General features: G+C 38.5%; 1 protein-coding gene across 3 annotated transcripts in view; it reads right to left on the bottom strand.

Annotated features, from left to right (window-relative positions):
• The window catches only part of myo9ab (myosin IXAb), an 82,684-nt gene that overhangs the window by 7,820 nt on the left and 54,801 nt on the right, over nt 1-20,063 (bottom strand). For all 3 annotated transcript variants that reach the window (XM_052119567.1, XM_052119568.1, XM_052119569.1), the window contains exons 16-38: nt 20,015-20,063; nt 19,068-19,196; nt 18,952-18,991; nt 18,551-18,673; nt 17,407-17,487; nt 17,189-17,299; nt 16,972-17,094; nt 15,617-15,766; nt 14,174-14,484; nt 12,878-13,954; nt 10,663-10,744; nt 10,313-10,513; nt 9,508-9,614; nt 8,179-8,282; nt 7,868-8,088; nt 6,285-6,401; nt 6,014-6,202; nt 5,883-5,930; nt 5,633-5,744; nt 3,957-4,018; nt 2,429-2,621; nt 1,503-1,631; nt 1,289-1,394 (exon numbers count right to left, since the gene is read on the bottom strand). The exon at nt 20,015-20,063 is cut by the window's right edge and continues 18 nt beyond it. In XM_052119567.1, coding sequence (XP_051975527.1) covers nt 1,289-1,394; nt 1,503-1,631; nt 2,429-2,621; nt 3,957-4,018; nt 5,633-5,744; nt 5,883-5,930; nt 6,014-6,202; nt 6,285-6,401; nt 7,868-8,088; nt 8,179-8,282; nt 9,508-9,614; nt 10,313-10,513; nt 10,663-10,744; nt 12,878-13,954; nt 14,174-14,484; nt 15,617-15,766; nt 16,972-17,094; nt 17,189-17,299; nt 17,407-17,487; nt 18,551-18,673; nt 18,952-18,991; nt 19,068-19,196; nt 20,015-20,063 — 3,865 coding nt within the window. The remainder of the gene's footprint in view (nt 1-1,288; nt 1,395-1,502; nt 1,632-2,428; nt 2,622-3,956; nt 4,019-5,632; nt 5,745-5,882; nt 5,931-6,013; nt 6,203-6,284; nt 6,402-7,867; nt 8,089-8,178; nt 8,283-9,507; nt 9,615-10,312; nt 10,514-10,662; nt 10,745-12,877; nt 13,955-14,173; nt 14,485-15,616; nt 15,767-16,971; nt 17,095-17,188; nt 17,300-17,406; nt 17,488-18,550; nt 18,674-18,951; nt 18,992-19,067; nt 19,197-20,014) is intronic.

Raw genomic sequence — 20,063 nt, 5'->3', positions numbered from 1 at the left:
ACCTTTAAATGTTTCCGCTAATACATTTTGGTGCCGGCTAACGTGTCTGGGAATGCTAAAGTCTGCCAGACAATTTGGAAAAAAATCCGGTCATTTCATTTGTTTTAATTTTGCGCTGTAAGGCGACGGACTACGCATACAAATTTGATATTAATAATGACACAAAATGAACGGTAAATGTTATAAAAAATTATAAATAAAAATGGCTGTCATGTAATTAGCGTCTAATTAACAATAAAACATTCAATAAGGAGCAAAGGCGCATGGACAAAGCCAAAAAACCTCAACCTGCCACAAAGAAATATTAAATAACAAAAATCGTCAGGTCATGTTTAGGGCTGTGCGATATGAATAATATGAGCGCATCTGTGTTTCATGTGAGTGTTGTGTGCACTTTCTCCAGCAGAGTCCAGCAGGCTTCCCGAAATATACAGGGAAGCTAGAGCGGGATAATTTCTGACCCAGGGGAAACCCAGAACCGGACGACTCCCAAACAAGTCAAGAGAATGAAGAGGAGCTTGCTATTAAAACAGGTGGGACATCTGGACAAAACATGAAGCACGCAAAGGAATATTATGCGCTGCGCATTATTTCAGTCAGGTATGTTTTTGTAAGAAGCGTTTATAATTATTTGATATTTATTTCAATTGTAATACTTATGTTGCTTATCATTTTATTTGTTCCATTGCTTTGGGAAGATCTTGAATTTTTGGGGAAATGTTATAATAATAATAATCAACATATCAGACTGAAATGTGGCATAATGTAAAATTTAGCATTATGGTATTGATTGCGCTATTAAATGCACTATTGTCAAATAAACAGAGAAAATTATATAAGAAGAAATATTTAATTCACAGACTGGATTATCCAAAAAAAAAATCATTATATATATAGGTTATATATATATATATATATATATATATATATATATATATATTTTTTTTAATTAAAAATAATGTGATGAATATTGTTATTGTGCTATAAAATTATTACAGGAATAATGCATGCTGATTTTAATATATATATTATCAGTAAATTCCTATATTTGAATTATTTACAAATATTATGCGATAATATATATATATATTTGTATTTAATTTAATTTAGCATTGCATTTCTGTCACATTCTCACAAACTCCCTGCAGTTGGAAACCCCTGATATCTTATAATCAAATCATGATGACAATGCAAATGCAAAATGTAACAAATATTTAAATTAGAACATTTAAATAAACTGTATTACAGGCATTGGCTGAAACCATATCATGAGATTGAAGCGTCTCACCTGACCAGGTGAAATATGAGTCTCTCTAATGTGCACAGATGTGTTCTGCTGAGCTGATCAATAACGGAATAAACCCCCTGGTGCACCTCACGGTTATCCTGTAGACCTAAAACAATCAACACCGACAACACACGGCATCACTTCCATGTAAACGATCATGTGATTTCCTGAAGTTGATAATCCAGTTTTACTCTCAAGTGTCAGACGTTCATACCCATAGCTTTGAGGAACTCCTCGTACAGTTCAAAGGTCATGAGGGGGTTGGGGAGGTCACGCAGCCACTGTTTGAGAACGCTCGCAATGACGTGGATGTTGTAGTCGTCTAAATTCACGCTGCTCACGTCTGTGGCGAAGACAAACATTTCACACTTGAGTTGTTTGTGCTTCACTGCCAGTCAAAGGTCGACAGCATTTGTGGCTTAATGATGATTACCACAAAAATATATTGACTCGTTCCTCCTTTTCTTTAATAAAAGCACAAATGTGTGTTCCAGTGAGACACTTCCAATGGAAGTCAATGGGGTTTAATCAGTAAACATTCAAATACTCTTTTAAAAGTGTAGACACAAGACATAAACAATAAAGATCATGCACTAACCACATCTGTGGAAAGATACAGACAATTTTATGACTTTGTTACCATGACGATGTGATGTCAGCAAATGCTAAAACCCTCAAATGACTGTAGAAATGATTTAAAGAACTTTACAGCACAAATAATACACAAGTTTAAACAGAAGAATTATTGTAAGCGCTTTTATACAATTATAAACTTCACATTTCTGCATTTTTAAATATTTAGGGGAAATGGTTAATTGTCATGACGATTATTTATTTTTAGCTTAAAGGGTAAAACCCTCAAAAAATTGGCCTAATTCACTTCCATTGTTGTCTCACTGTAACCTCGATTTGTTTGGTAATCATTATTATGCCACAAATGCTGTTGATTGAGCTTAACTTGTATTGAACTGGAAAATTCATTTAATCGATTGACAGCCCTACTTGATATACATATATTGTTGATATTATGTAGGGACCAAAAAGGTTTCACAACTCAAAACTCTTATAGTTTATGGTAAGATAAGTTGCCAGAGAAACACAACGTGGATTATCATCCATGTGGGTATCAGTCTAGTTCACCTGTGTCCAGTCCCAGTTTGAGTTCTTTGATTTTATTGGTGGATCCAGATTTCCTGTAGATGCCCTCAGTGTAGAGTCCGTGCATCTCGATGTAGTTAATCAGTTTCTCCACCACCAACGGCACGGCTCGCTCATCACTCGTTAAACGAGATAACTCAACGCCAAACTGCCGTGAAGACAGCTCAGGGTCAAACTGAGCGTGCGAACACACACACACACACACACACACACACACACACACACACACACACACACACACACACACACACACACAGAAATGAATTACATGAAAAATGGCAACAGTAACAAAGATTGAGGCATGAAGACAAATAATTCTGTGGTCGTTCAAAAACATGGAGTCACACACAACTGATGACCTGACAGAAAGATCATTTATCACATTAACCCTCCTATGGTATTAGGTCATTTTTTAACAATTATTTTCCCCCTCATTTAATAAGAATAGTTTTCTTTATCTGAGCAGTACAAAACTCAATTTGCCATCTGAACATACAAAAAAACAACAACAATGGGCTTGATTCGATAAGTCTAGGTGGTCATAAAGGCGACACCTTTGGTAGTAGTGGTTAAAATTGACCGATTAATGGGAAAGACTTAACAACAGAGCAATAGTTTTTATTAATCTGACAAATACAACCAATAAATCAGTCACAATGCAGAAAAACAGCCAGAAATTACAGGGTGAGACTCTAAAACATCCTCAGTGCAAAACAAACACACACTCACAAACACACGCGCTCGCTCACCCACACCCGTGCATGCACTCACCACGCGCATGCACTCTCGCGCGCATGCACTCTCGCGCGCATGCACTCTCGCGCGCATGCACTCTCACAGGCATGCACTCACCAGCGCATGCACTCTCACAGGCATGCACTCTCACAGGCATGCACTCACTCGCGCGCGCGCGCACACACACACATTTGCTAAATAAATATTTACTATAGAAAGTTTGAAATGTAAAAATGTTTTATACACTAATTACATTTTCAGAATTTTGCAGTTCATGTTTCTTGATGTAATTTTTTTTGACATTATTGTGTTTGAAATAAATGATTGGTATAAATGTTTATTCTGTGTGTTTGTAACATCATGGTCAGGTTTGACTGCAGCAGAATCACATTAACTGCAAAAACTGACACTTCAAATCCATTTCAAATGCTAAAATAGTTTGATAATATGTATATACATTTCCAAATGCATATCTTGTGATAAAATATAAAATTAGGTTACAACAAGCCATAAGACCACACAGTTGGTCACTATAGCATCTACTGGCTGGTTTTCAAGTCATGTTATTTATATTTTGTTCACCAGATGGCAGCAATTTATGCCACATTCTCATATTTTCTTTTTTCCTTTAGGGATGAAGTAATGGTATCATCTTCATCATCATAAATAAAGGGTTACACATCAAAACCATCCGGTCAAAAATGACCGCAAACACCAATCAATACCGTAGGAGGGTTAAAATGTGATATTCCCTGCACATTTAAGGTGCCCTTACCTTTTTACTGCATTTAGTGGTCATCCTCAGACAGCACTTCCTGTGACACGCGTAACGGCAAACTGTGAAGAAAGAAAAAACAGCAGGACATGTTTGATGAATAATAAAGAGAGAAACAGGAGAAAGCAGCAGTTACTGATGCAGATGAAACTGGATGAATTTACAGGAAGAATAATCAGATTACACTTAGTGTCTCACTTTACATTACAGAGAGGAAGAGAGACTGTATGTTCTCTTCATTTGGTGTTATACTGTGATACTTTGAACTACTTTTTAACCCTTAAAGCTCTGAAGTTTTTTTTTAAAGATTTCCTGTTTCAGTGGCATACCCAAAATTAAAGGCTTATAACTCGACAAAGAACAAAGAGGGTCGTGTTTAGTATCATTGAAAAGAAAACTTAAAAAATGTTTGAATGATATGTCAATGTTCCCAATCATGTCGACTGTATCTGAGAACATTTTAGTGTTGATACGACAAAGCGATCAAAAGTTACAACATTACAAATATAATTGATCATAGTGTCCAAAAACATCTCCAAACAAATAAAAGATAATAATTGTACATAAGAACTAATTACACATGCAAACACAACAATGACTAAAGGTTTGCATAGCATGCAGACATGATTTTAGTCATGAGATTTCACAGAATGAGTTTCATTCTGTGTCATTTGAGTCATCATTGAGTCTGTGTCATGTATTTGGCGCCATCTCCTGGTGGTCATATGTAACATTGTGCTTCATGTGGATTATCTAATGATCTATATACATCTGATTATCTTGTGTGTGGACTCGATTGAAAGATAATCACAGACTCTAAATAATCATATTATTTGTTTTTAAGTTATGAGCAAAAATGCGGCAAATAAGTAACATCAACATAATTATCAAAGACATTAATTAGCTGTTACATTACACTAACATTTATGCATTTGGCAGACATTTTTATCCAAAGTGACTCACAGTGCACTTATTACAGGGACAATCCCCCCGGAGCAACCTGGAGTTAAGTGCCTTACTCAAGGACACAATGGTGGTGACTGTGGGGATCAAACCAGCAACCTTCTGATTACCAGTTATGCGCTTTAGCCCACTACACACTATTTGTCTGTGAGTAAAACAAATAGTCTGGTTGTATTTTACTCTTTGACAGCTTTCCAACAACATATGACACATGAATATTTGATCAGTTTGTTGTTTTTACTGATTGCAATAATATGTACAGTGCAATAAGTTGTTTTAAAAATGATGAAAATGTAACACTTTTCAAAGCACTTGTTCAGTTTTGGTCATAATGTCTACATGCATTCTAAAGTAGAACTTCTAAGCTTTCAAACGACACATATTTTGAGTTTGAAACACCTATTTGTTAATATTTTAACGATTATTTCATTTTTCATTTCATTTAAAGGGTTAAATATTTAGGGGATATGGTTAGTTGTCATGATGAAAATAACAGTATTTAGTACAATTGTATTATACTGTGACAAAAATAGTATTTTCTTAAATAAATTATGTATGCACTTCAAAGTCGCTTGCCAAATGCGTACATATAAACGTAACAATGATTTATTTTTATATTTGTAAATATAAAGTTTCTTATGATTTTAGAGTGAAATATGTTCTTGACCCATTTACTGCTATGCTATACCCCCCCCCCAAAAAAAAGATCTTACGTTTGCAGACACACGCTTTGTCCATCATCCAGATGAGTGACGAACAGAACTCGCAGTATGTCGGGATGCTGTACTGAGTGGCTTTAAAGATGTGACCCATGTGCTCCTCAACCTGCAGAGGGCAGCAGAGAGCTGCATTCAGAATAGCATACTGCATACTACAGTGTATACTGCATACTACAGTGTATACTGCATACTACAGTGTACAAATGACTTTACTTTAGAGGTACAAAATCATCAAACGGCTTACATTATCTGATTCCTTTTTCCGTCTCTTCTTCCTCTCAGGTTTGGGAGCCTGAATAAGATGAAAAATCATAAGCAGAGTGTTAAAGGAGTTTTTAAAGAGGATGTTCGTGGATCCAGAGAAAGAGGCTTTACCTTACTGATGGTTCCATCCATGGGCTTGTTCTCAGTCATGAACTCATCGAGGAAGACTTTGAAGGTGTTGACCCAGACTTTAACAGGCGACTCGCTCCAATCTCTCTGCTCCAGACGCATGCTCTTTTCTAGAATGTGCTCGAACAGAGCGTAGAGATCTTTATAACGAATACTTCTGCCATCGTCCATCTGAACGCAAGAGGGAGACAGGAATTAGCGTTTCATGGAGCACCTTGATAGCATGATAGCGTTTAGCATTTTACAAACTCACGGCCAGTGCGGTAGAATAAGAGTTGAAGATATTGAGGCGAAACTCTTTCAGAGCTTTCTTAAACACCACGTCCACCGGTGTGTCATTCTGGCCATCTTCAGCGTCCAGATCACTGATCTACAAATCGTCAGATAACAGCAACAATTACACATGGGAAAAACCAGTCCTGCGTTGGAAAATATTCCAAGTTCAACACATCTTCCGCTCTTTGCATGTTCGTTTATACGATATTTCAGCTAATTCGTTACTGCCATTTTTGCAGTTCTCTCACCGCCATTTAACATATCGTCCAATGGGCCTCATTCATGAAGCACGCAAAGAACACATTTCTATGTAAATTGTTTGTTAAACCATTTTTACATTAATTATGGTGACCATTACTTTTTAAAAACTATTATTAAAATAATTGTTTAGTAAAACCATTCTTACATAAACTGAATGTAGCAATTCATTCAACAATGTTTTAAGAGCAATTTACACAGATACTCGTTCATAAATGTTACGAAATGGCGACAATTCTATAATTGCCATATAAGATCACATTTTCTATTACGTAAATTATGGCAACAATTCTGTCTGTAGCACAAAACTATTCTTAAATTATCGTATAAGATCACTCTTACGTGAACGTTTGTGTAAAACTATTCGTGCCTAAATGTAGCAATTAATTCAACAATGGTTAAAGAACAATTTACACAAAAACTTCGTTCATATATTTTTACGTTATGGCGACAATTCTATAATTGTCATATAAGATCACATTTTCGTACATTTTTGTGTAAAACTATTCTTACGTTAAATGAATATAACAGTTCATACAAGAATAATTTAAGAACAATTTACACAGATACTCGTTCATAAACTATTACGTAAATTACGCAGACAATTCTGTTGTTGCACAAAACCATTCTTAAATCGTCGTACGAGACCACTCTTACGTAAAAATTTGTGTAAAACTATTCTTACGTAAATGTAGCAATTCATTTTAGAACAAATTACACAAAAACTCATTCATAAATTTTACGTAATGGCGGCAATTCTATAATTGTCATATAAAATCACATTTTCATAATTTGAGTAAAACTATTCTTACGTAAACTGAATGTAGCAATTCATTCAACAATGGTTTCAGAACAATTTACACAAAAACTCGTTCATAAACTATTACGTAAATTATGGCAACAATTCTGTTGTCCAAACCATTTGCATGATTATGGCAAACCATTCTTACATTGTCGTATAAGACCACAATTTCATCATATTTTGTTTAAAACCATTCTTACGTAAACACAACATGACGAAGGTATGCAACAAAGTTTTAAGGATATATTTGTCATGTTTCATGAATGATGGCCTGTAATATATACATATCTATATATTATTTTTTTTTAATCCAAAATAGAAAATGTACACGATTCGCGTAGATATATTGAGGTTTGGGAGTGTTTAGCGGTTATACGTCCATGTGAACGACTTTAAGGACTTTTTTGGATTATTTGTGAATTACTTGATGTTCATTTAAATGTATAGGTATTTGCTTATCTTATTCAGGTTGAACATACAAGTTAAACAGCGAAAAACACCTTCTTCATAAGAAAGTCGTTCATGCTACGGTAGTCTGCCGTGCTGGTGAGAATGTGGAGCGAATCGTTCTGCCATGCGGAAGATTCAAGAGAAATGCTGCTGATTTTCACACTACGTCTCCTCTTTATCGACATCATGCCCATCATTGGCTCGCGGTTCTCTTTACTCTCTCGTCCACGCTCCGAGAGTCCAGCATGTTCAGGGCTGTCTGGAGGAGAGCCTGAGAGAGAAACGACATTACAAACAGGCACATGCAGAGAGAAAGAAAATATAAGAATGTAGATCAATTTTAGTGAAGAACGCCACCCACCATGCCTGCCGTCTGTGAGCTCAGAGTCATCGGAACGTCCTCTGGCGGACATCTTCTTATCTCCATGCTTGCTTTTACTCCAGAACCGCATTTTGCCCCTGACCCTATAGAGAAAAAGACGTTTACGTGGGTGAAGGATCTCATGAAACCCATGAACACGTCTCGCTCATATATCACGCTCAATCTGTATCGTGACATTCTTTTCAGGACAATTAAGCACATTTAAACCCACAAATTCTCATCACTCCCAAAAAATAGCCAAATATAATTGCGTGCATTGCATAAAAACGAGCATAAAACAATATTAATAATAGTGGAGGGCCGATATACCAGTTTTACCGATTAATCTGTGCCGATAGTATTTTTATTGTTTCTCTGTGGATGGCGCAATTTTTTTATAAGTAAATTGAAGTAAGGGCATGCATAGAAACATGCCCTATTAGTTCTACAATTTCATTTCTTGTGTAGAATAATAAATCTTAATAATCGTTATTGGCTATCACTCCTGGAGTTGCTAGTTTGAATCCAGGGCGTGCTGAGTGACTCCAGACAGGTCTCCTAAGCAAACAAATTGGCCCGGTTGCTAGGGAGGGTTGAGTCACATGGGGTAACCTCCTCATGGTGGTGATTAGTGGTTCTCTCAATGGGGTGTGTGGTGAGTTGTGTGAGGATCGTGGTGAGTAGCATGAGCCTCCACATGCTGTGAGTCTCCACGGTGTCATGCACAACGAGTCACGTGATAAGATGCGCGGATTGATGGTCTCAGACGCGGCGGCAACTGATACATGTCCTCCGCCACCCGGATTGAGGAGAGTAACCGCGCCACCACGAGGACCTACTAAGCAGCGGGAATTGGGCGTTCCAAATTGGGGAGAAAGAGTAAATAAATGGAAATAACAAATAAATAATCATTAAAACTAAACTTGCTATATATACACACACACACACACACACACACAAACACACACATAAACAAACAAACTCTTAATTTAGTGAATATATATGCTATAAAACGCTGAATTTGGTAAATACTTAAATATAGAAAATTTTAACGGAGCCAAGTCGCCGTCATTTCAAAATAAAAGCCCTTTGTGAGTATGGGGCTTGTTTACGGTTCAACCACGATTTGGTGCATAATTGTAAAGTCAATCTGGGATTTTTGTTCATTTTTGACTCTCATAGCCCCTGTGTCTGTTCCCATTATAGTCTAGTAATTTTTCAAATTTTTTTCAAGCAAATTTAAAAACTATCGGCCGATTAATCGGTTATGGTATCGGCAAAATCAACTATCGGTGTACCTCTAATTTACAATATGAGAATCAGACAGACCTGCTGTCTGTATGGGACAGAGACTTTCTAAGGGAGTCCATCTTCCCCAGATCTCCTGAGGACATGGTCTTCTGGATCTTCTTCAGCTCCTTCTGAGACAACTGAGACTGGAACAGAAAGCAGAATCCAATCGGACCAGCCTTTATTAAGTAACTCGGAGCAGAACAGCTGATTTAGGATCAGTTTAAACAACCGTCCTGAGTATTAACACCGTTCTGGACTCAACCCAGGTGACAAATGAAAGAATGAGGGAAAATATAAGAGAAAGAGAGTGTGCATAAGATGTAAGAATGGTAGTCACATGCGTGAGTTGCAGACTGTTGAATGGCCGTGGCCAATCCTGAAAAGTTCTTGATGTCAGAAGGGAACAGAGATTGACAGGATGACCGGGAGAGAAAGCCCCTCATGTTTCAAGACCAGGTCCACCAAAGTCCACGTGAAGAAAGAGTCTTCTCGTGGTTAAACTATAGCAGTGATACGCAGTAGACTCATCCAGATTATTAGTCTTTTGTTTAATTAGTCCTATCTAGAAAAGTGGGTCAGGTTTGGTTAGAATCATGACCAAAAGAGGGGTCAACGTTTGTGATCAGTCAAAAGGAGTGCGTTGCACACCGATCAAACACATGATTCTGCTTCCAACAGTTGGGTCACCAAAGACATGCGCTTTCGCAGACTTTCCAGATTGTGGGTCATTATTTAGAATGTTCTAGAGCAGATTGTCTTTGCTGGAGAACATTGTGTGGTTGGATCGGTGTGCAAAGCTCCATTCGGGAGAAAACGTAGCTGGTTCCGGTCTCATTTTTACCATCTCAGAGTCACTGTGGCAGGCCGGGTCGGGGAAGTCAGGGGATTCTTGGAAAGCCAGTGTGCGAGAGAACACAGGCGTGTACTCGAATTCATCATCATCTTCATCGTCTGAGTCGACCTCAGTGCTACAGGCACGGGTCAGGAAATCAGAGCGTGTCCCAGCCATACGAACTTTCTTTTTATAACCCGCTCTGGTCACCTGATCGTTCATGATGTCAAACAATTACACACTTCATCTTGTGTACACAAACCGTAACAGGGTTTTGTTAAAATTCTGCTAACAATCCAGATCAAAGATGTTTTACTCGATGGGAGTATGAACGTGTTGGTTTGTTCCTTTGCACTCACCTCTCTGTTCTTCAACGATCTGAATCCTGTTCCTCTTTGAAGAGCCAACGAACGTTCCTGATTCACAAGATCTTTATCTGACCTGAAAAACACACAGATCTCTAAATCTGGACACAGAAATACTGATCAGACCATTTAATTCTCATTACTGGACGGGGTTTGGATAACTATTTTCTAACACACATGCATGTACATAATAAATACTTTGTAGCAAATAAAAGTACATAGTAGTTAAATACACATGATATAAAAGTTCGTTCTTTCTCTTTTTTTGCATTATAGAAATTTTGGGTGAAATTAACCATTTTTTTTATTTTTTATTTCTCCCCTTTTTCTCCCCAATTTGTAACGCCCAATTCCCAATGCGCTCCAAGTCCTCAAGGTGGCGTAGTGACTCACCTCAATCCGGGTGGCGGAGGACGAATCTCAGTTGCCTCCGTGTCTGAGTCCGTCAATCCGTGCATCTTATCACGTGACTTGTTGAGCGCGTTACCGTGGAGACGTAGCGCGTGTGGAGGCTTCACGCTATTCTATGCGGCATCCATGCACAACTCACCACACACCCCACCGAGAGCAAGAACCACATTATAGCGACCACGAGGAGGTTACCCCATGTGACTCTATCCTCCCTAGAAACCGCGCCAATTTGGTTGCTAAGGAGACCCGGCTGGAGTCACTCAGCACACGCCCCACTGAGAGCGAGAACCACATTATAGCGACCACGACGATGTTACCCCATGTGTCTCTACCCTCCCTAGCAAACGGGCCAATTTGGTTGCTACGGAGACCTGGCTGGAGTCACTCACCACACACCCCACTGAGAGCGAGAACCACATTATAGCGACCATGAGGAGGTTACCCCATGTGACTCTACCCTCCCTAGCAACCGGGCCAATTTGGTTGCTACGGAGACCTGGCTGGAGTCACTCACCACACGCCCCACTGAGAGCGAGAACCACATTATAGCGACCACGAGGAGGTTACCCCATGTGTCTCTACCCTCCCTAGCAACCGGGCCAATTTGGTTGCTTAGGAGACCTGACTGGAGTCACTCAGCACACCCTCTTTCATAAAAGAGTTGAGAACCATGAACCAAACCAAGCAGCTCAGAAGTGAATGACAACATTACAAACTTTGATTAGAAGCAAAAAGTATTTAAAAATCGACAAATGTACAAAACTGTGTACTTTGACTTTAATGAGGGAATGAACTACAATCCCATGAAGCATTGCGAATGACGTCATAAAATTAAAAACTATGGAATAATATAAAACTATGAGGCTTGGGATCAATGCAGCTTTCACGTATCGATAATCTAATGATCATTAAGAAAGGACATAGGTTATTTACTCTAGCCATTACTGAGCCATGTCTTGTTGTGGTTTGATGGCTTAAATGAAAGATCTATTCAAGGCTTCATACAGGGAAATTGCATCATAAATGTCGCCGTTTCTAATCGTTCAGTTTGCGCAGTTACACCAGTTTCATACACTAACCTGCAAACTCATCAACGTCGCTTTGTTAATACATGAAGTACAAAAACCTTTGTAACTTTTGACAGCCATTAGCTCGTAATGTGTGTGTGACGCCTTGTTGCTCATGCTGCGCCCCCTTGTGGTCTCCCAAAGACATTACGTCGGACTACACTGAATGAAATGCAACTGCCAGTGAACTGAAAGCACACAAATTGGGCTTCTAATTTAAATGTCGCCTGATGTTAATGTATCGATGCCTCAAATTATTGATAAAATAATGTGGCGATCAATAATCTATACTTCAATAATCAATATTTTATGACATCCCTAAAAACGATTGATTTAAATTTGTAGATTATAAGTATAGAAACAATATAATTTAATTGTAATTGCAAAATATTCAGATATATACAAATATATAAGTAGTTTGAGAGTGTATGGAGAGCCATAGGCGTCATTTACGGGTGGGACGTGCCTCTATCGATTTTTGCCTTTGCCAAATTTGTCCCCAACACTTTTCGAAATGGCTTTCTTCAGGAAAGTTTCTAATGCCGAAAAAACATCTCCAGCAGGAGTTACCTTTTGAGTCGGGCATCATTTTCGTTAGTTACCGTTAATAATCAGTGTTTGGCGAAACCCATCCAGAACCCGACCGTTGCGTGCTATAGTGACTATAGGAATAGTTACCAAATACTGAAAAACATCATAAATAAACGATGAAAGCGAAATCTTAAACTCACTTGGAGAAGGTGAGTCGGCTATGTTTGGGAGAGAAGGCCAGATTAGTGGATTTCTCCTTCATACTGACACTGATGCTCTGTGTCACCAACTTCTGAGCTTGAACTTCCTTTCTAGGCTCTGATGTCACTTCCTGTACAGACACTGCCCCCCTCCGGTCCAGCTGGAGGGGTTTGGATGTGGTCGAAGGAATGACGGGGCCATGATTGGTTTGAGGTTCAGGGTTCAGGTCAGGTTGTACGTTTGGACGATCTTGAGAGGACACTCCGTTCCATCTTTCGTCTTCTTGGTGGGCAGAAGTTGGCATCTCCTCAGCTTCCATTTCCAGTCTTTGAAAAGCTTCCAGGCTGGTTTGGTCTACGGGGTTCTCTTTCTGCATACTGATGATGACCAGCACCGATTCCTTCTTCTCCCTCTTGGTGCCGTTTGGCCTCCGTGGAGAAGTTTTGGCCGGACTGGTTTCTTCATCTAGGATGTAGAAGCGAGGCTTGGATGATGTTGGGCTTTGCTGAACTGGATTGGACGACTCCACACTTTGGTTCACCTCCACTGGCTCGGATTTGTCAACAGCAGACGTTTCCTGCGGAGGAGGAAGTTCAGTTGTCGTGACTTCCTCGTTGTGAAAGCCAAAGTGCTCAAAGCTTTCTTGGCTATCTGGAGACACCTGAGGCGAGGAAGGGAGTCGTTCGGTAAGAGGGTTTTGAGAGAGGAGTGTGTTGTCCGTTACTTCAGTCTGGTCCGAGCTGGTCACCGAACCGGACCGGACTTTAAGCAGTTCTAAACTGAACGTGGCCTGTTCGAGTTCTCGTTTCCTCCGGCTCTCTCGTTTGTTGCGGCTCTTCAGCGTGCTGTCGTCCACGGTTCTTGGAGGCTCGACGGATTGCTTTTCTCGTATCTCCTTGAACTCCTCCTCAGCCTGTGGCGGCTCTACGGCTGGTTCAGGTTCTTGTGTGTCCAGGTGAGTGGTCTGGACTTCGGTTGTGTTTTGAGGAACACTTAAAATTTGTGTCACAGTGTTTGGATCCACCTTGTTTTCAGGGGTATTCTCTTTAAGTCGCAGCTCTCTCAGAAAGCGGCATCTTAGGAAAAGAGTAGAAGTTAATATCGACTAAATAAAAAGACCTCTCGGTTTATTATATAAACAAATAATAAGTGTGACATCAGTGCAAAAACAGACTGTATAGTACAATCATTACTGGTTGACACATTTGTTAGCATTGCACTGTATATAATGTCATAACGCTCAGCCCTAGCACAGAGTTTTACTCTTATTTACTTCTGTATTAGTCATCTGTTACCTCTGTCGAGCCTGGTGCCCCCTGCAGGCCGCCTGTAGCATGACGGCCGCCCTGCACTGGCGCAAATATCTCTGTCTCTGACAATGCGTCCTCCAGGCTGTCTGTATGTGCCCTGCTGCTTTCTCGCGCGTCTGCAGGTATCTCCTCCAGCATTTCTGTATGACCGTCACGGCTCTCTTCTGCAGCATGTAGAGTCGTCTCGCTCTGTAGCCCCTCCATGCTGCCTGAAGACACACTACTGCCTCGTGCCGGAGCTCCGTGTAAGTCGCGCTCTCGTCAGCATTAGTTAGCATGCAAGCACGCCACCAACTCTGTAGTGACAGAGAAAGACAAGGAGAGCATGGGTGAATTCAGAATGGCATACTGTGCATTATATACATTTATTTATTACAACTATTCTCCCTAATTTGGAACGCCCAATTCCCGCTACTTAGTAGGTCCTCGTGGATGGCGCGGTTACTCGCCTCAATCCGGGTGGTGGAGGACGAGTCCCAGTAACCGCCGATTCTGAGACCGTCAATCCACGCATCTGATCACGTGACTCGTTGTGCATGACACCGCGGAGACTCACAGCATGTGGAGGCTCATGCTACTCTCCATGATCCACACACAACTCACCACACGCCCCATTGAGAGAACCACTAATCACCACCACGAGGACTCTACCCTCCCTAGCAACCAGGTCAATTTGGTTGCTAAGGAGACCTGGCTGGAGTCACTCAGCATGCCCTGAATTCAAACTCAAGACTCCAGGTGTGATAGTCAGCGTCAATACTCGCTGAGATACCCAGACCCCTCTTTTTGTGTAAGTTAAATCAAGAATCACATGTTTACATTTACAGGTGAAAGGATGTCACTGGTAAACATTGTCTTGTAAACCAACAGATGTGGCTTCTTGTAACAGATCCTGTTATCTGCTGTAAATTCAGCATATCAGATGACTTGGGAAAATAGAGAATGGCCTTTTAGTGTTTCAGAGATATCAAAACGTTTGTGCTTGATTAAATCAAACAAACACCTCTTAGAACATTGACAACAGTGTCAGTTTGAAAACCTTTGCGTCATCATGTCTGCTGTACAAAGTGTTAAGAATTAATATCTGCGGTTTATGTAAACCATTAGGATGGTTTATTTGTGTAAGAACAGGAAGGACAAACTTCAAGGGTGCTCTCGGAGTTCTGTACCGACTCCTCCCTGAAAATGTTTTGGCTTGTTTTTATTCGGTCCGATGAATGTTTTGGGACAGTTTTCCTGCGAGGAGAGTCAGTTGTCTTTCCCAGAATAAAACCATTCTGGGACACAGCGTTGGGACACGACTTTACAATAGTCCTTTATCTTCCAGTTCAAGTTCTAGAATTTAACTAATTGTGGTAAAATCCCTGTGTCCATTTCCTCTCGTGGCTATTGCTTTATTTTAATGCTACAAACCGGAAGTGTGTGTACCTGTATGATCCGGGCGGCTCGCTTCTGGCAGCAGAAGTGTTTCCTCTCCTGTTGAGCTCTGAACTTCTGCTGTAAACAAACAATTCTCCTCAAAACCTCCCGATGAAGTTCATCCTGCAGCCTCTGACGTAGAAGCTCCCGCAAAAACACCTGCAGAGAGAAAACAAACGAAAGAAACAAAAGTGAATGAACAAATGAATAAAACCATGAAAGAACAAACAGACAATAACGAACAAAGGAAAGAGAAAACGAAAGAACATGAATAAAAACAAACAAATAAAAAAAATTAACAAACAAAAGAAAACAAAAAGAACAAATGAAGAATGCCAGAACAATGAAAGATTAAAAGCAAATAAAAAACGAAGACCAAAACAAATACAAGGAGAAAAATAGACAAAACAAAAAAAAGAGAATGAACAAATCAAAGAGAGAAAACAAATGATAACAAACAAAGACAAACGAAAGAAAGACCATTAATAAAAAATACAAACAAACAAAAGAAAACAAAAGAACAAATGAAAGAAAAAAAGAATAAGCAAAAAAGACCAAACAAACAGAGAAAAAAAAGACGAGACAAAACAAACAGACAAAAGGAAGAACAAACAAAAGAGAGAAACAAGACCATGAACAATTAAACACAGAATAAATGAAAGAACAATGAAAGAGAACAAACAAACGATAACAAACAAAAGACAAACGAAAGATAATGAATAAAAATAGAAACAAACAAAAGAACAAATGAAGAATGCAAGACCAAACAAATAAATAGAAACAAAAAGATGAAAGGCAAAACAAACAGACAAAAGGAAGAACAAACAAAAGAGAGAAACAAGACAAAGAACAAATGAAAGCAAACATGAAAGAACAAACGAACAATTAAATAACGAATAAATGAGAGACAGAACAAACAAACGATAAAGAAAAAAGGAAGGAAAGAGCAAACAAAATGAAAACGAATGTTACATTTTTCAATCGTTTGTTATTTTACAAACAAAAGGAAACAAAAAGAACAAAGAAAGAATATAAGAAACAACAAATGAAGAAATACAAAAAATAACAGGAGAAAAGAAGACAAAAACAGACAAAAGGAATTAGGAAAGGTGAAATATGATTGACCGAATAAAGGCGAAAGAACAAACAGAATTAAAGAAAAAGGAAGAACAAACGAATCAAAATGAAGGAATGAACAAGCAATTGAAAGTGAAAGAATAAATGAATGATTAAAAAGAATCAGCAAACAAACAAATTACTTCAAGTACATATTTCAGAATTTGTTTTACAGTGTCAAGAATCAACTTGTAACATGCAGTTTTACAGGGAATAAAGCTCTTTAAAAATAAGGAAATGATCGTTACCATAGTCCTGCCCACTTGATACCCGTTTGGCTCGAGGTTGGCAGTCTGCAGAAAGTCTCTGATGCCCGCTTGAGTGGGACAGAACACAGCTGGTAACAGCACGTGAAAATGATGCGCAAATTCCTGAAAAAACAAAACAACACGAGTTTATTTTTAACTATACAACGATTCACTCCAAGTGTGCGCGCGCGCGCGCGTGTGTGTGTATTTCACTAACCTGAAAAGTGTATTTGACACTGTATCCAGACTGTCGTATTCTAACGGTCTCCAGCATGCCAGTGTAGCGCAGCTGTCGCAACACGAGCGCGTCATTGAAACGCAGCGGAAGCTGCAAAAGAATAAATAAAAAATCAAGTCAAACTATTGTACAATGAACACATACACATAATAAAACATTTCAGTAAAACTAAAGTCAAAATAAATATTCAACGGTACCTTTTCTGCATTAGACCGAATGCATTTCACAAAGTATGGCTCTGACTGTCCCAGTGTCTCCATCAGTTTGTTAAGAGACGCCTGTATCAGATACGAGACGTTATTACAACTCTGATAAAGTCAATTGAGGCCCAAAAATAATTATTAATTATTTCCAATATGTTGTTTTCTATTCTTAAAAGTGTTTCAGATATGACCGATTCAAACTGACGAGCCAAACAATCCATGTCATGTGTGTTTTGCATGTTTATGGCGCCATCTAGTGGTTATTTGTGGAAAGAAAAGTGGTTTCAATGTTTATATCGATCTATTTAAAATCAACTCTTCAGTTGGGATAAATGGCAGCTTAATTTAATAAAGTAAAAGTGTCAGTAATAATTATATTGTTACTGATATTTTAAATTGAGTATTTGTTGAAAATAAGCAGCTTGTGCTTGATTCAAATTTTGTATATTATTGTATTGAAAATGCATGTTGAAATCCACGTATCAAATATGACGCAACAGACTTTTGAGGTAAATCTCTGAAATCACCATTACATTACACTCATGCACACCACAAAAAACTCACAGCGCTTTGATAATTCTGATATATATATATTTTATAAGATATATTTAAGGTGTGCACTAATATTTCTGTGTATTTTCATATATCCCGCCGGCTCTGTCATTATAAAGATCTCATTATTTTACATCACAAGCTATTATGATGTCATCTTAACATAAGTTCATGAGACCCAGCGAAAAAAGTTAAACAATTTCCCTTTTTTAAATGTCAATACAGTGTTTGGTGCATAAAATACATATGATAAAAATATCATTTTAATCATATTGTGATACATTTCAGTCCATATTTATAGACTACGCAGAAGAAGTTGTCATGGCCAAACTCTCAAACGTTTGGTATCTCTGAAAAGCCCAGAGAGTCCTGTGATAATACCCCAAAATGTACCCCTGTACAAAAACTCACATAACAAACGTCCCACACAACAATGAATTACTGGACCTCAGGAGGACCATGAGCTATAAAGCCCAATGCATCAATGTATTCCTTTTATAGTTTGTCTAATGGCACTTAAAACAATCTGTCAGGCTTTTTAGGGTTAATAGGTGGTTGGGAATCACTGGATTAAACGAGTCCTCACGTTGAACTGGGCGCTGATACTGGGCGGCTTCTTCTTCTTGTGTAGATGCAGCAGTGATTTGGTGATGCGATCGTGAAGCGTCAAACTGCTCAGATACTTCAACGATTTCACGTCTAACAGATGCTGTAGACACAACAAAACAGTCAAACGAGTCTCTCTTGATTATTTCAGATTACATATTCCATAAGAAGGCAAAATATGCCTGTACAACCGCTTACTTTCCACCACAAAAGCCCATTTGTACCATGTGATGAGATCTTTAACAAGCTCTCAGATTATCAGTCATGTGACTGAGCTTGCATGAAGATATGTTCAAGATTCTTGAAGATATGATGTTGTGGCCGTATCAGGGGATGTAAGATACTGAGAACTGACTTCAATAGAGTGAGTGGGACGTTTACCTTCGGGAGACTGAGTTTCGTCTTGAAGTTCTTGTTTCGCCTGTGGAGGATAGAGAGAGTTGAGAAAAGATGGAGACAAAGCAAACAAACCAGAGTGAACTCGTGTTCTCACTCACATCAGGATGCCTTGAGCTCTCCCGAGAAGTTTGTTACTGATGCTGTTTACGAAAATTCCCTCCTCTTCATGGGAGAAAGAGGAGACATGCTCCGATCTGGAACTACGAACGTTACAGGCGAATCCATCCCTGACAAACACAGAACAAGAGAGCACGGTGAATATTTAAATGAGCAGTGCACTCAAAAAGAAGAACTCTGTTATATCCACAGTTATCCAGATCAACCACTGGGGGGCGCCATGACGATTCCAAATTTTTTTTTACTTTTACGATACTTTTATGATAATTTTATGATACTTTTGATACATTTATGATACTTTTACGATATGTTTATGATAATTTTACGATACGTTTATGATAATTTTACGATACTTTTGATACGTTTATGATAATTTAATGATAATTGATACGTTTATGATAATTTAATGATAATTTTACGATACTTTTGATACTTTTATGATAATTTTAACGATACTTTTATGATAATTTTACGATACGTTTATAATCATTTAATGATAATTTTGCGATACTTTTATGACAATTTTACAATACTTTTACGATACTTTTGACAATTTTATGATAATTTTGACAATTTTATGATAATTTTGTGATACTTTTATGATACTTTTATGACAATTTTACGATAAGTTTATGATAATTTTACAATACTTAAATGATAATTTTATGATACTTTTATGATAATTTTACGATAAGTTTATGATACTTTAATGATCATTTTATGATACTTTTATGGTGCCTCAGTCCCCATTCACTTTCAGCATGAAAAGAGCGGCCAAGATTTTCTTTCAAAATTCACACAGAACAACGGAAGTAATACAAGTTTAAAACGACATGAGGGATGAGTGAAGGATGACAAAATATTTGGGTGAACTTTAATTCACAATTTGATTTTGATGGTTTCCTGGGCTCTTTCATTCTGCTGGTACCTGATCGTGTTGGTCCCCTGAAGATCTGACAGTGGAGTGCGTGGATTTT

The sequence above is a fragment of the Xyrauchen texanus genome, chromosome 46 (genome assembly GCF_025860055.1).
Source record: "Xyrauchen texanus isolate HMW12.3.18 chromosome 46, RBS_HiC_50CHRs, whole genome shotgun sequence".
Lineage (NCBI taxonomy): Eukaryota > Metazoa > Chordata > Actinopteri > Cypriniformes > Catostomidae > Xyrauchen > Xyrauchen texanus.
Note: the sequence above shows the minus strand (reverse complement) of the source record. Positions and strands in the feature narration are given on the sequence as shown.